The sequence below is a fragment of the Octopus bimaculoides genome, chromosome 14, assembly GCF_001194135.2.
Source record: "Octopus bimaculoides isolate UCB-OBI-ISO-001 chromosome 14, ASM119413v2, whole genome shotgun sequence".
Lineage (NCBI taxonomy): Eukaryota > Metazoa > Mollusca > Cephalopoda > Octopoda > Octopodidae > Octopus > Octopus bimaculoides.
This window is the reverse complement of record NC_068994.1, coordinates 5,397,013-5,414,023: the sequence shown is the minus strand read 5'-3', so window position 1 is coordinate 5,414,023 and position 17,011 is coordinate 5,397,013. Positions and strand designations below refer to the sequence as shown.

Here is a 17,011-nt window from a genome sequence, read left to right as displayed (position 1 = left end):
TTATGGCGCAAAACAGAACCAGTACACTAACGGAATATAGAGTGACAGTCGAATTTTTACAAGGTCGTCCATACTGAAGAGGCTTACATTTCCACAAGCCTGTAGTGACGTCATTTTGAGGGTCTCCAGCACACATGCTCAGGGTTGGAACCTTCTGGAAGGCTTGACGAAAAGTCCCTGATGCGCATGCGCAGAAAACTAGCAGAGAAAAGGTTTTTTGGTATCACCAGACTCGAGACGCAGCCGCTGCACTATGCAGACGTGTCCTTAGCAGTTCTCTGTTCGCCTCCGCTCCAGTCCTGGACGCTCGGTATTTGACCAGCTCTGTGTAGCTGGAGTTCTGTGAAGAATGCCTTCACAAAATATGATTAACTCCGACTTTGCTGCTTCCACACCAGACCTGGCTACTGATAGTCCCAAGGTGTAAATATTTGTACATACAAAATAAAGGATTGTTTTTATGTTCGGATGTTTTCTTGTTCCGATATTTTCCTCTAACATTTATGTAAGGGATTGTGGTGGCACCCTTCCAGTGCCAACCAAATTTACCTCTTACAAGCCGAAACCCGGGTATGTGGATGTCCTAAACTCTGTAATCTTTCATAGTAGTGTTTTTGAATGTATTAATTCTTTCCGTTTCCTCGCCTACTGTTATTTGTTTGTTATCTTGGTACCTTCTAGCAGGTTGATGCTTTTCTGCATCCTTACGCTTCGTGCAAATTTGTAATTTATAGCTAAATAATGGTATTGCTGTTACAGAAAACCAACGATTTCATCGCGCGAATGAGGTGGCTGGCCTTTTTTCATGAGAACAAATCTAATATTTCATACTAATCCAAAAATAAGGATTACCATTTGACTCGTTTGCCCCCCCAAAAATCCGATCTGTGTGGCATTAGTAAATGCATAATAGACCCTTTGTGTAACAGAGTTAATTTTCTCTTTGGAAAATTACTCGTGATATCATTATTTAGTACCACTCTCTTCCTTACAGATTTAATACTCACTTTCCTCAGTTTGATATTTCGAGCTTTTACGCTTCCATATCCGTTATCCTTCTAAATAAGGCCCTAATGTTTGTGGGAAAACTTGCTTGCCTTTCTTAGCTGGACATTGACATTATCTTAGCACCTGAAAACACTCTTTTATTTTTGAGTCGTTTGACTGTAGCCATGCTGGAGCACCGCCTTTAGTCGAGAAAATCGGCCCCAAGACTTATTCTTTGTAAACCTAGTACTTATTCTATCGGTCTCTTTTGCCGAACCACTAAGTTACGGGGACGTAAACATACTAGCATCAGTTGTCAAGCGATGTTGCGGGGGACAGACACAGACACAAACATATATACACACATACATATATACGACTAGCTTCTTTCAGTTTCCGTCTACCAAATCCACTCACAAGGCTTTGGTCGGCCCGAGGCTATAGTAGAAGACACTTGCCCAAGGGGCCATGCAGTGGGACTGAACCCGGAACCATGTGGTTCGTAAGCAAGCTACTTACCACACAGCCATTCCACGTTTATTTTTTTTTTAATGAATACGGGTCACATAATACCACCATATATCTCTTCAATATCATCATAGACTCTTCGGACTCTGCTCGAGTTACAACCCTGGTATATCTATTTCTTCTCTCGTAAACAAATGAACATTTTTCCCAACCATAGGGACGTCGAGGTCGTCCACTGAGTTTATACGTAAAGCCCTCGATAAACTCTTTAAAAACCATAATCTCAGTAACTTATTCGAAAAAAAAAAAAAAGAATGAAGTAACCAATTTCTGGGATCTGACGCTTCACTTGAATTCTAGTCTCTACTAGCCTTACCAGAAGATTAATGACGCTTTAGAATACATCAACGTTCCATCTACTCATGTATAACATAAAATATTTCTTTTAGGATTTCTAGGCTATCCGTCAATGAGGATTTCTTACATGATCACACCCTGCACTATAACAAGACTCTACGCAATAGCGTCTTCCTTGGGAGGTTCTCATATATCCCTAATACTAGACTGAAAACCAAATTAGAACTTTTATTTTATTCTACACACTTTAAGTCTCCTTCCCAGACTTACCCCTGCCTCTCTACACGCTAGTGCCCTTCAGCAAGCTTCCCTCGCTAATAATCACTCGGCCAGCTCTACCCCAAGCACGGTCCTAAGGTCCCCAGCAGTAGAAAGCGTGAGATTTTATATTTTGCATTCCCGTTTTCTTCTCAAGTCAAACAACATAGACTCCAAATTCCGACCCTAAAATAAGTCTTACTCGATATTTAAGAAACCCACTATGAAAATGTCATATTCACAATCCTAAATTTGGGATCTATTATTGTCGATTCTAATAGGAGCAAATTCGGCCGTCTACCTTCAGGTCCTTTGAACCACTTGTCTGGTCTCCACATCAACCAAGTTCATAGTAACACGGTAAACCGGGAAAATACTACCAACCCTAGCAGTAGATCGGATAACATTAATGCTTCTGGAATTAACGGCATTAACGCTTAGAGCCACGGCGACGCGAAAATGACAGATCTTCTCCTTAGCTCTTATACTAACAGAGAGGATTTAAACCTACACTCGAATTAGATCCATCATACTATGTCGATACATCCATCATACTACTGGCAAGAAGCAATCACTGTGCATCACTTCGCACGCACACACACGCACGCGCGCACACACACACACACACACACACACACACACACACACACACACACACACTAACCTCTTCATTATAACGTCTCATTCACTCTCCTCCCTTTTTTGTCGATTATTTCCTGGAAAACACTACTCCACTTACAATAGCTAAGTCATTTTAGTTTCAAGATTATTACATATACACTTTTTATCATTCGCCTAGTGTTGTTGATAAAATCTGGAGAAATTTGAACTTCAACCTAAAGCTACGTAACCCATTTAGTTCGTAAAGCACATTTCTACTGCACCATCCTTCTATGCGTATATGTTTGCTATGTAAAACTGTTTTCCTAAACGAAAAAATATTTATTACAATATTATTGCAATATATACTGCTTATACAATGCTGTAAGGTAGATGAATGGAACAAATGTACATGTGGCGGGGTTTGCTGAGAATAATGGTGTGAGATGGTGAGAGAACGGGAGAGCTTACCATTCCATTACTATTATCAGTTTTTCATCATTTGTTTTCATGAATAATCTCTGTTTTACCATTTGCGTTATTCTGGTGCATAATGATATTTCAAGACAAAAGACAAACATCGACTTTTATAGATATAGATAAATTTATTATTTTTCACGTGAGGCCAGAGTTTATATTTATATCTTTATTGATACAGATTACAAAAGAGATTACACAATTATATTGCTTTTTTTACATATATAGGCAACGTTGGTCACAAATGCAATCATTAATACTGATATTACGGAAGATTTCTTGTGAGTACCAAGCAAAATGTAGGTGACTGAATTAAGATATTATTGACTATTATTTTCATGATATAAACAACGGTATTGACACCAACTGCAGGTCTATGAATCGAGAAAGCAATGGTTGTAAATGAATGGAGAGGACATTAACGATAAAGACAGAGCAACAATTGACGTGTATGATCTGAGAGAAAAATACCAGCATATGACTTTTGAAGAACGCCTTGGATATGAATCTGATTGGAGAGAATACAAACTGTATATAAATGCGATAGATATCAAGGGTATATGGATGGAGAATACAACAATTTTATACGTATTGATACGACAGCCGTACTGTTTCAATAGTCATGGCACCATGGTATATGAATTAGGAAGACACCAGTGGTCTTTGAACTGAAGGACACCGTTCAGTGAAATGGTAGCAACAGTATATGAAAGAAGCTACCAACCGTATATGAATAGAGACAAGAGATATGGTAAATGAATTGAGATGACAGTGGTGGTATGACAATTAAAAAGATAGCAGTGGTAAACGAATTAGTTTCTTGTCGCCGTTTCGCAATAACTGAAGGTTACCGGCTGAATTTCTATGTCATGCGATATATGGTATTAATAAAACTTAAAATCTCGAATATGTTGATTAAATATATTAAGTAAAAACAATAAGAATAAAGAAAAATAGAGAAACGTATTGGGCAATATAAAGAAGAAAATATTTTTTTTAAATGGTGAGAAGAAGAGAGGGAAGAGACTGATTGTAATAAATCAGATGATAAGTAAAAATATATATGCTGTGAGATATAATTTTTTTTTTTTAATGAGTTAAGGGAAATAACTCAAAAGGGTAAATGACCCGAAGTTAAGCGGCGATTTACTGAATGTCGTACACATGTACAAGAAAAAGGAAAAAATTAATTATTCAATGAAATTTTTCTTCCCAGTTGGAGACAAGAGAAAAAAAGAATTTAGCAGCAATTGTTGCAAAGTCTCAATGAAAAAAAGGAAATCATTTGAAGAAATTAATTTTAATATTTCAAAGTTAATTGACTTCTCTATAGAAGAGAAAAAACCCCAGTTATCTGTAGGCAAGAATAGATATCTTTTGGCTTATCAAAAACCATAAATTTAGTGCATTTTTTTTTCATGAAGAAAAGGTGTACCGGATAAATTTTGGTCACTGTAACTAGCATAATGTATTATTACAGAACTATGTCACATAGTTGGCCTGTATGTGCAAACAAAGATTAATTTTCAATATTTACTTCTACAAAAAGTGAGATGATGTTTCCTTTTAACATTATCATTAATTTCAAGGCAGCGAGCTGGCAGAATCGTTAGCACGCCGGACGAAATGCTAAACGGCATTTCGTCTGCCGCTACGCTCTGAGTTCAAATTCCGCCGAGGTCGACTTTGCCTCTCAGGGTCGACAAATTAAGTACTAGTTTCTTGAAAATGTCTCCATTTCCTTTGAGAGATACAAGCAATTGCCGCTAATCGTTGGTTTTCTTTATCCAACAAGGAAATAAATTGTTTGCATACATCACCGCTTAACTCGTAACATCTATAATGTGGGGTCTATAAAAATATTCACACCACCCACCCATGTATCACTGCATGAAATTTGTGTATAAAAGGGATTCTTTTTGCAAGTATTCAGCAACTTCCCAAATGTAAGCGTAGGACTCCTGCCAAAGAAAGAATTATTAAATACATGAAAGAAATGGCTATTAAATTATTAAATACATGAATGAAATGGCTATTAAATTATTAAATACATGAATGAAATGGCTATTAAATTATTAAATACATGAATGAAATTAACTGAAATTACTTAACACCTAATTGTTTTCTTTACCATATCCTTTGCAATGTTTTATTCATTTTAACTAATATCAAGATTAAAATAGCGATAATATATAGATTCCATATAGTTTTACTTAAATTTCTTAACTCAATGGTCACCTACTGGTTACTGTATGTTCCCGACTAAATATTATTTAATAAGAGTAAATTTCATTGGTACACTGCTGAATATGTTTATCTAAATTGAGAGAAACATTTACCTACCATTAACTCTAATGCAATATATCCAGAAGTTTAGATATGCAATATGTCAAGATAATAGCGTTACTCGAGATATAAAAATTTCTAGCGTAACGACAAAAATGTTTCACTCCTTTCAATACTGAAGTCTGCTAATCAGATTCATCCACACATGTGCAGTTCAGTACTCTGTAAGTTTCCAGTGTAGGTTAATGAAAGAAATCATCTGATACTTATCCAAATATTCATTAGCATATCAATGATCTTCGAAACAGTTTTCAGAAAAGTGTTAAAATAACTAAAAATTTGAACGACAAATATTTATCCCTGATATTTAGTCAAGGCTTGGTTGAAGCACATAAAAGTAAGTGAGAAAAAATGTTGCTATACTTACACAGTCAGGTATTATATTTGGTTCAATTTTCTTGATCAGTCGAACTAATCGAACTATGTTGATTACTGATTGACTGGTTATTGCATCTTTTAAAATGTGAATGACGCACAACAAACCACTTTTATAAAAATTATCTCTTTACATGAAAAAGGAGGAGAAATATGTGAATAAATATAGATCTTACAAAAAATATGATTTCTAACAAAATTTCTTAGCAACATTCAATTATTTCAGTGACATGGACATAGCATTTTTTGACATTGTGTGTAGAAGTTCCGTAAAAAATTTTTCAATATTTACTCCAACAAAAAATGAGACATTATTATTAGTTTTAAGGCGGAGAGCTGGCAGAATCGTTAGCACGCCGGACGAAATGCTAGCGACATTTTGTCTGCCGCCGCGTTCTGAGTTCAAATTCCGCCGAGGTCAACTTTGCTTTTCATCCTTCCGGGGTCGATAAATTAAGTACCAGTTGAGTACTGGGGGTCGACTTAATCGACTAGACCCCCTCCTCCAAAATTCCAGACTTTGTGCCTATAGTAGAAAGGATTGTTATAAGTTTTAAGGCAACGAGCTGGTAGAAACGTTAACATGCCGAGCAAAATGCTTAGCGGCATTTCGTCTGTCTTTACGTTCTGAGTTCAAATTCTGCCGAGGTTGACTTTGCCTTTCATCCTTTCAGAGACGATAAATTAAGTGTCTGTGAAACACTGGGGTCGATGTAATCCACTTATCCCCTCCCCTAAAATGGCTGCTCTTGTGGCAAAATTTGAAGCCATTCTTCTTCTTCTTCTTCTTCTTCTTCTTCTTCTTCTTCTTCTTCTTCTTCTTCTTAGTAGTAGTAGTAGTAGTAGTAGTAGTAGTTGTTGTTGTTGCAGTAAGCAGCGGGCTAACAGAATCCTTAGCGTGCTGGGTTAAATGCTTAACGGCATTGCGTCCATTTGCCCCCTCTGGGTTCATATTCTGCCATGGTCAACTTTGTCTTTCATCCCTTCTGGGCCTATAAATTAAGTGCTAGTGAAACTGGGGTCGATGTAATCGTCTAGTTCACACTCCCAAATTTTTCATGCCTTGTGCCTTTAGTAGAAAGGCTTATTATTATTATTATTATTATTATTATTATTATTATTATTATTATTATTATTGCTATATTTATTGCTTAATAGATTAATATATAATGTCAGTCAGGCGGACAAATTGACAGGTAGATACATAACTGAGTGCAAAACATTTAATGTAGAGCGCAAAGGAAATCAATTAAAATGATTGTGGTTATGAACTGAAGAAAGGATAGGCTTTATGCCTAACGTTAACTGAATCTGTTCAAGGCAAAGTATTGACTACTTCAAAATTTAATTAACTGAAATTCCATGTGTAATAAGAAGATGAAAATATTAAGTGAGGGACTGATATACATTATTTACATTATTTACATTTGACGGATATTTGTCCTCAACTTGTTTGTTGTTAACACAACGTTTCGGCTGATACACCCCTCCAGCCTTCATCAGGTGTCTTGGGGAAATTTCGAACCTGGGTTCTCCTTCCTAATATCATATTTGAATCTGATCTATGGACTTCATAATAGTAACTCTGGACATGTTTCAATATAGTTAGACCTGCTTAGAGAAACAAAGATATTTTCAGAACTAAGAGTATTGAATAACTATATCTTTAAAAAAATGTACACCTATTGGGGTGACAATTCAGTATAATGACTGAGGCAAAGTACCTAGGGACGCCATCCAAATGACACACAATACATAACTTCCAATATATTTAATTATACTTGCAAAGAATTTCGCTTAATTGTAATATTCCTTAAAATGGATAGAAAAGAGAAGCTCAATGGATAAAGTTAGTGACAATTGGTCTGGCAAAGATTTGAAACAGCAAGAAACAAGCATAAATAGGCAAGTAAACACTCACAGACACGGCTAGAGAGTCTTATAGTGAGCCATATGGACAAACTGATAAATAATGAAGTAGACGAGGTTCGTATACTTAGGCATATCCATCATTTTTCTATGTGACACCGCGTATAATTCATATATCAGCTACATTCTGCAATTGGTATATCGGTTTCCTTGCATGTGTATCTTGTATATATATCATACCTACATCTGCCACATTAAATGTAATCTTTCTATGTTCTTTTATGGGGTCGTATAACTGCCTTTGCAATCAATTAATATTCTCACTTACCTTGAGTGTATGGCAATTTTTTTATTGAACTGCTCGTTTTGACGGGTTCTTAGCATATTACTTAGATTTAAAACATCGCCACATGATGGATAATTTTCATCCACCCATATGGTAACCAGGAAGTGATTGATCTCATATTCTTCCATCCTCGACTGTAATATGAAAACAGAAATAATGAACATAATGTGAATCAAAGCCAAAAGAAAATGTTTAGGTTATATTTTCTGGATTGATTAAGTCGCATTTGTTAGAGTTTGATTAAAACCGAATAGATTAAACCGCATTTGTTAGAGTTTGATTAAAACCGAATAGATTAAACCGCATTTGTTAGAGAATGAGAGGAATGAAAGGCCAATGATAATAGAGTTATAGGCAGTTGTAAGTTGTGATTACCAATCAGTTTATTGAATGCAACATAGCAGTTCAATAACATAAGTTTACTAGATTATTATCTTTATCATTAATAATAATAATGATGATGATGAAAATAATAATAATAATAATAATAATAATAATAATAATATCAGCTGTGGAGCACTGAATACTGGGTTTAGTGTCCAGCGCAGGATAGCCCACTGAAACTTCTAAGGGGAGCAGGGCCTCTTTTAGTCTTTTTATACAAGCCCTTCTAGAGATGGAGTCTCGATAAAAAATACTGGTGGTTGCGGCACCTTATCAAAACTTTCCTCTGCATGAGAGTAATGGGTAATAGAAGTAACCTAAACAACAGTGTAAATGAGGACAGAACTACAAGTGACGGAATTTCGCCCGGCAGGTGCCGTGTGAGTGGGCAACACAGGCTCGGTCGTCATTATACGTTTGCTGGAACAAAATGGTCTAAGACGATGAATATAGACGTCATGGAATGTTATTTGTTTAATAGACCCACTGATAATGAAGGGAGCCCCATCAGAGGATATAGAAAAAGGATGCATAAATTATGGATGGAGAAGCAGGGGTCAAACATTACGGAACAGAGACTTTGTGACCATGCAAAAGCAATGAAATGAAAGGATGGCTGACAGTACTAGAGCTTGATGAGATTAGGAGGTGGGTGATGACCAAAAACATGGGGAGCGATGCAGAAATAGATACAAAGAATGCTGACGATGCTGCACTTAATGAGAGTAACCGAGAGAAGTATAATGTCTCAAGCCCTGAATGTAGAGAAAAACTAAATAATGAAGACAAGAGAATGATTGAAGACATTACTAGTATCATTGAGAAAAACCTGGATATGGAAATAAATGGATTCGGGAATGTAGATAGAAATTTGCTCAGACAGTGAAACCTTAAGGTGAATAAAATACTGAAAGAAATCAAGACAAGTAATTATAACCGGAACGAATAGATTGATTAAAGCCGGCATCATCTATATAGGAAATGCAGTAGGCCTCGAACCGAACCGTAAATGTGGGAAAGAAGGAAAAGAACGTTGGTGGAAAAGAAGAATAAAATAATCAATGAACGAACTACGAAAACATATCAACATCTTGTAACGAAAGAAAAAACAAAAGTGAAATCAAGAGGGAAAAGAAATATGAGAAACTAAAGCATAGATATAGGATAAAGAAAAAGGGACTAAATGAAGTGCTTGAAGAGCTGGAATTAAGATTGCAGGCTAAAGCAACAAAGCTCAACAGATATGACGAAATAATTGAACAATATAAAATAAACAGATCGTTCCAACGGGACAGAAAAGGGATTTATCAACAACTGAATGGAAAGGTTTACAGCAGTGAGAAACCAGACGCTGAAGAAAGTAAAAGGTCTTAGAGTAACATCTGGGATAATGAAAGAAGGCATAACAAAGTTGCTAAATGGTTGAAGGAATTAAGGTCGGAAAAATATGAAGTGAAACAGCACTATTAGAATAACGACTGAAATGGTAACCGGACAGACAACAAGGATCCCAAACTGGAAGTGCCCAGGACTAGATGGAGAGCAAGGATATTGGCTGGAAAATTTCCCAGCACTACACAGAAGAGTAGCTACGTAAATGGATAAAATGATCAACAACGGTGTACAAATCCCAAAGTGGTTGACCAGAGGTAAAACAATTTTTTGCCAAAAGGGTCCCAGCAAAGGCAATGCAGTGGATAATTACCGGTCTGTCACCTGTTTGCCCCTGGTGCGGACGCAGATGACAGGAATAATGTCTAATTATGTGCGTAACTTCATGGAAGTGAATGACAAACTGCCAGTGGAGCAGAAAGGGTGCAGAAGGAAAAGCTGAGAGACAAAGAACCAACTTCTGATAAATAGAATGGTACTGAGCGACTGCAAGAAAAGACTTACTAATCTGGGCATGGCATGGATTGAGTATACGAAAGTGTTTGACATGGTCCCCCATTCCTGGATTTTAGAAAGTTTTGAACTGGTACAGCTGTCTGATAACATATCAAATTATATTAGGAGGTCAATGAAAAACTGGAATAAAGAGTTAATTTCATGTGGAAACTTTTTGGTGACGAGTAACATCAAGAGAGGCATATTTCAAGGAGATGGCCTACCATCATTGCTGTTTGTGATTTGTATGATACCCTTCACATAGATGCTATGGAAAGTGGCATCGGGATACACCTTTAAAGGGGAGGAAAATTAAATCATCTGTTATATATATGGATGATTTAAACATCGTTATTCAAAATCTACTTTGCATGTTGATAAGAGTTGATCTTTTTGGCAGGATCGTGGTGAGCTGCAGGAATGCGTCGAGTTCTGAAGCTATTTTTGGCATGGTTTCTGCGGCTAGATGACATTCTTAACGCCAACCACTTTATAGAAAGTAATGTGTGCTACTTTCTTGCCAGTAGTATTAGTGAGGCTTCCATGTAACTTACAAAATATCAAAGAACAGAAGAAAATGGAAAGAAAAATGCTGCCACTAATTCATAGTGCAGACTGTTGCCATTTTTTCAGAGTTGTGTATATCTATAAGTTTTAACTGTTGGTTAGTTATTTTTCTGCATCTTTTAGGCGTAGGCGTGGCAAGTAGCTTGCTTAACAATCACGTGTTCATTCCCACTGTGTGGCACCTTGGGCAAGTGTCTTCTACTATAGCCTCGGGCCGACCAAAGCCCTGTGATTGGACTTGGTAGACGGAAACTGAAAGAAGCCCGTGGTATATATGTATATATATATATGTATGTGTGTGTATATGTTTGTGTGTCTGTGTTTGTCTCCCCATCATCGCTTGACAACCGATGGTGGTGTGTTTACGTCCCCGTAACTTAGCGGTTCGGCAAAAGAGACCGATAAAATAAGTACTAGGCATCCAAAGAATAAGTCCTGGGGGTCGATTTGCTAGACTAAAGGCAGTGCTCCAGCATGACCGCAGTCAAATGACTGACACAAGTAAGTAAAAGAGTATTCATATATTTATCATTATAGGATTTGCTCTTTGTTTATTTTCATCTCCACATTACGGTTATCTATATTTCTAGATTAATATATTTGACAAAATTCTCCTTCAGAGATACAATTCATCTGTTTCATTGAGATATATATATATGAAATTGATTAAGATGTATATCCTTCTCTGGCGAACCTTCACATCAATATCTGTCATATTCCAGGTAAATGGTTGTCATTACCTGAAATCTCTGGTGTATGATTATAATAGTTGTTATTTTTTCGTATTTCGTAATGCTGGAATAACATCCAGGGTATGAAAGTTCACAATTCTGGCTTGCTTCTAGTTATATTCATTATTTCCTAAGACTGTGGTACCGAATATAATACTCTTGGTTGTTTCTCCCAAACATCAATATATTCTACCGCCACATAACTTAACCTGTTTCATTGCATGATTTTTCATGGCTTTCTCCACGTCAACAAAAATCATTTTTTGTGTTGTTATCATGACTGAACAAACTATAATAGAATATAATACAAATTGGAATGTAAGATATTGTTTTCATTATGCTATAATTTTCTCTTTAAAAGTGGAATCATATTATAAAATTCTAAAAAACTAAAAAACTTACCATTTTCTTGTTGTGGAACCTAACCTTTAAAGTACTGCATATACATATACCTTTGTCCTCAACACTAACTAGTTCTAGGAGATACTGCCCAAGTTTAACAGATTCATTTAGTGTCCTTGGCAAGTAATTAGGTGGATCCTATGTGGAGAAAAAGAAATAATATTAATATCAGTTAATATGTTATATGGTAAGTATGTACATTTGACGGACATATTTAGAACCAAAGTTGGGAAATGTTTAATGCGGTAAAATTCTACATTATATAGCTGACTGAACAGCTCCTTAACAAGTCAAGTCGGTAATATTAATTTGGTATACAAAAAAACTCCTCTCATATAACATACTCACACCTCACCCCACACCAATCAGACCATTATAAGAAATCAGGTATTACTTTTTTAAAAAATTGTAATTTTTAATGGTTAATTAGATACCAGAAAATGTTTATAAATAGTACCAGAAAATATTTATAAATACCAATATTTTCATATTGTAGCAATAGTATGGGATTGACATAACTGTATGCAGGTATAACTTGAAGTGAATTAAGTCAATATCATGTTGGAAAGGAAAGCACCTGACGATTCGAGCAATGTACTTCTTCAGAAAAGAGAAAAGAGGGGTGCCTCCTTTCTGATTGAGACAGTTAAATACGGTATATACCTTTCTCTGTAACAGGAATTCTCCCTCTAGCCATAACTTTCTATTTTTCTGGTAGATCTGAATATTTGCAATCATTAAATCAGAGAACATTTTATACTGTCTCAATCAGAAAGGAGGCACAACTCTTTTCTCTTTTCTGAAGAAGTACATTGTCCGAAACGTCAGACGCTTTCCTTTCTAACGTGATATCGACTTAATTCACTTCAAGATATACCTTCATACAGTTATGTCAATCTCATACTATTGCAACAAAATGAAAATATTGGTATTTGACAAAGGAGTATTTTATCTTTTTTTACTTCGAAGTGTATCACTCTTGCCTGCTTTATCTACGTGGTTTCCTCTCCTATAATTTCATCAATATATTTTCGAATTTCATTTTACTTTTATGATTAGAATCTTGTAAAAATTTTCTGCTAGATGTGTTTTTTGTTTCTTTTTTCTTAGTTTCTGCATTGCACTGCATTTTTAATTTTTTCGTTTGTAGTGAATTTTTTCTCATATCCCCCCTTTCTCTCTCTCTCTCTCTCTCTCTCTCTCTCTCTCTCTCTCTCTCTCTCTCTCTCTCACTCACTCACTCTTTCCCAAGTTTCTCTCTGCCCTATTTTGCTAAAAGCACATCTTCTGCGACCCAGACAGCGACTGATTGTCTCACTATCACTTTCAATAACTTAAGAGGAAAAGTTGTTTATAATAACCTCGCTCCTCGTTATGAACATTTTCATTTTTGACAGCCAAAACTTTATCCTCAGAAGAAGTAGAACTATGTACCCTTATTTGTTACCTCACAATTATTGCTTCAGAACGTCCACTAAAATAATATCATTACACGTTTCCCCTGCCGACTGTGTATTGCATGTGAACAGTTAAGTTACTGTTCTTTCATTTATATTCCTTTCTCATTTTTTGGATCAGTATCATACTGAATAGACACGCCTATGCAACTTGCGTTTATGGATCTTCGTCTAAGCCTTAGTCTATCAATACCGGTTGACACGAAATTCTGGTAATATTCCAAAAATCTTGCTACTACATCCAACAGAACAACAATATGAACAGCAATGACAACATCACACACACACACACAAACACACACACACACACACACCACACACACACACACACACACACACACACACACATACACACACACCTACGTGGAGATTATACCACATATTTCTCCTAAATGTTCTGGACAGAGACACATTACACCCTACATCTAAATAATTGATTCCAGACTTTTTATTTTCTTTGAATAATACCATTGAAAAGATTATTCAGTGCTGATATAACAACCTGGTCACTTTCACCTATACAATTATGCAATAAATTTACAGCATGGTTATGGACGAGTTATCCTCTGTCTTTATTTATAAGTAATAAACTACAGAAGCTAATGTACACGATAGACATGGCATAATCTAATGATATCTAAAGTTCAATGCACATAAAAATGTAGCTAAAACCCCATCACAAATGATACAATTTCACTTTAGAATCAAAACATAGCTGGACAGTTATTTCCCTTCTACATATCTTGAATACCATTTTATAGGAAACAGTAAAACTACTAAGCACAAGCATTTTACATTGCATCCAAAATTAAAGCCGTTCAAACAATCGGCAATGATTCGTTCAGCGATATCCTACTACCAAGTAATTTACAGATAACTTATAATACCTCTTTGTCTCTTCTATTGTACTACAAGAAGTTCTGTTCTCCTTAATTTAATATCCTTCAACCCCTCTCCGCTCGTTCTCCTTTAAATGCATCTATATTTCTGCATTTATTGTGTGAAATATGTAGTGTGTCAAGCAGTGTTTCACATTCTAAACGCGCAAAACCCTTCGCCCAGTCCTTTCACTTTTCGGAGTACTTGCAAAGACCATTGGTTCTATTCATTCTTCTATAATTAAATTATAAGAAAACAAGATATTTGTTGTACTGCCCTTGCAAGTAGACTGGTTTTAAAAGGTCTTTAAAGCCAAAAGTGTGATACAATCTACTGTACAGCAAGGTATCTGTTGCCGTAATTTACGTTTCTCAATTAATTTATTTTTTCAGTAATTGCAAGGTAAAAGAAGATAAAAATTGCTACTGTTATTCCAAATCACTTCACTGTGATTCCAATAATTCTGTGCACTCCTAGTACTGAGTATTCTAAGACGATGGAGGTGTGTGGCCTACTAATTCTTTTATATGGACATGGTTTTGATTCCAGACCCGGGTGGATTTTGGCCCCAGAGCTAAGGCAATTCATTTCCGATTGATCAAGTCTACACAACAGAAAATGAGTTACGTCTGATGGAGAGTGGTTTCTTGTTGACTGTTTACCCAAAATATTGAAAATGCAAGACATCAAAAGTATCTAAGATCCACAGCCCATTGTAGAAATCTCTGAGTTGTAATTAAATGTTTCTAATTTTGACACAAGGGCAGACATTTTTAGGCGAAAAGTTAAATCATTAGAAAGACACCAGTACTTGACTAGTACTTTATTTTATCGGCTCCGAGAATATCGAAGGCAAAGTTAATTTCAGTGATGTTTGAATACAGAATATAAAAGCAAGAACAAATGCCATTAATCAGTTTGTCCGATATGCTAACGATCTGCTTGTTCACCTCCTTCATCATCATCATCGTTTAAAGTCCGCCTTCCATGCTTGCATGGGTTGGACGATTTGACTGAGGACTGGCGATCCAGATAGCTATACCAGGCTCCAAATCTGATTTGGCAGAGTTTCTACAGTTGGATGCTCTTCCTAACGCCAACCACTCCGAGAGTGTAGTGGGTGCGTTTACGTGCCACCGGCACGAAGACCAGTCAGGCGGTACTGGCAACGGCCACGCTCAAAATGGTGTATTTTACGTGCCACCTGCACAGGAGCCAGTCCAGCTGCACTGGCAACGATCTCGCTCCTTATTTACTGTAATTAACTGTAATTAAATCACAATGATTTATTCCGTTTGGTGTAATTTAATGTCTTTCATTTACTCTAGTTGCTGCTATTAATGGAGCACTTGTGATGTGATATAAAATATTCAGCTTTTAGCGGCACAGCCTATCAACAAATATTTATCTCAAAAAACGGGAGTCTCTTAAAAGTGAGCGCTAACAAACCGGGACAGCGTGCACGCCCTTTGTTCTTTGTTACCGCTTTAATTTCAGTTTGTATTTATAATGTCCAGTTTTACTGCCCTCTCGACATACTACTGCTGTTATTTATTCTGATGTTTGATATTACAATTTTTTTCATAACATTTAGAAGAGTAATATGGGGACACACAACTCTACTAACAAAGTCTGATAACTAACAACCTGAAATTCTCCACCTAATATAAAGTTAGTATTAACGATCAAGCCATCAGAATTCAATTTGGACAGTGTCTCTAGAAAGAAACTACTGCTGGAATTATTAGAATTTGGACAATAAATTAGAAACAATGATAGTCATTGATAACTTTAAATAATGTGAAAACAAAACATTTATAGACTTACTCCACTTGGATCTAAGAATGCTACGATATTGAGATAACCTTTGTTGATCAGGCATTTCAGGAAATACGCTGCTTTACCTTCCCTTGGTGTTTCCGTAACAAGAAATTCACTTTCACATGAAGGACCCTATATACATAACAAAACAAAGATAATTATAAAACATAGAAACCAAGCAAAGAAAAGTTAGAACTATTATGGCCTCATGTTGTATTATGTCTTACTGCGACAAAGTACCTTTTTTTATGAGAGAAACATCTTCCTAAATTCTCAAGTGTAGCACTAACATACGCACACACATACAATACAGAGTGATACAAACACATACGAGCTTACACCCACGCACACATACACGTATGTGTGTGTATATATGCATATATATGCATATATATATAATTAATCAAAGGACATACTATGTATAGTTACCTGCTGGAAATAACAGTCAAACTCTTATTTGAATCGCCATAATACACTGATAATAACTACAGAGATCAACCGTCCGAAGTGAAACTGGCTGAGACAATCTTTCAGCATAATTCAAGTATTTTGACTCACGTGGACTGGTTTCTGGACTGTATTTTAGCGATTTAAATAAGAATTTTGACACTTATTTCCAGCAGGTGTACATACTTAGTATGTCCTTTGATTAATGTTAATCTTTCAACTATTTAATGCCTTTTTGGGGCCTGCAATCGCCCATATCTATTCTGTAGTCATTTTTAAATTGTTATACTATACAATAATAGAGTCAATAATATCTTCGCAAATATTTTCTCCTGAATTATTTGCTCCGTATA

The 17,011-nt window shown here is 36.0% G+C and overlaps 1 protein-coding gene across 1 annotated transcript in view; it reads right to left on the bottom strand.

Moving 5' to 3' along the window:
• Positions 1 to 3,255: 3,255 nt before the first annotated feature.
• The window catches only part of LOC106874640 (receptor-type tyrosine-protein phosphatase mu), a 49,262-nt gene continuing 35,506 nt past the window's right edge, over positions 3,256 to 17,011 (bottom strand). The window contains exons 17-21 of the mRNA XM_014922435.2: positions 16,218 to 16,343; positions 12,055 to 12,192; positions 8,066 to 8,217; positions 5,861 to 5,996; positions 3,256 to 5,108 (exon numbers count right to left, since the gene is read on the bottom strand). Of these exons, the coding sequence (XP_014777921.2) occupies positions 5,031 to 5,108; positions 5,861 to 5,996; positions 8,066 to 8,217; positions 12,055 to 12,192; positions 16,218 to 16,343 (630 nt within the window). The 3' untranslated portion in view covers positions 3,256 to 5,030. The remainder of the gene's footprint in view (positions 5,109 to 5,860; positions 5,997 to 8,065; positions 8,218 to 12,054; positions 12,193 to 16,217; positions 16,344 to 17,011) is intronic.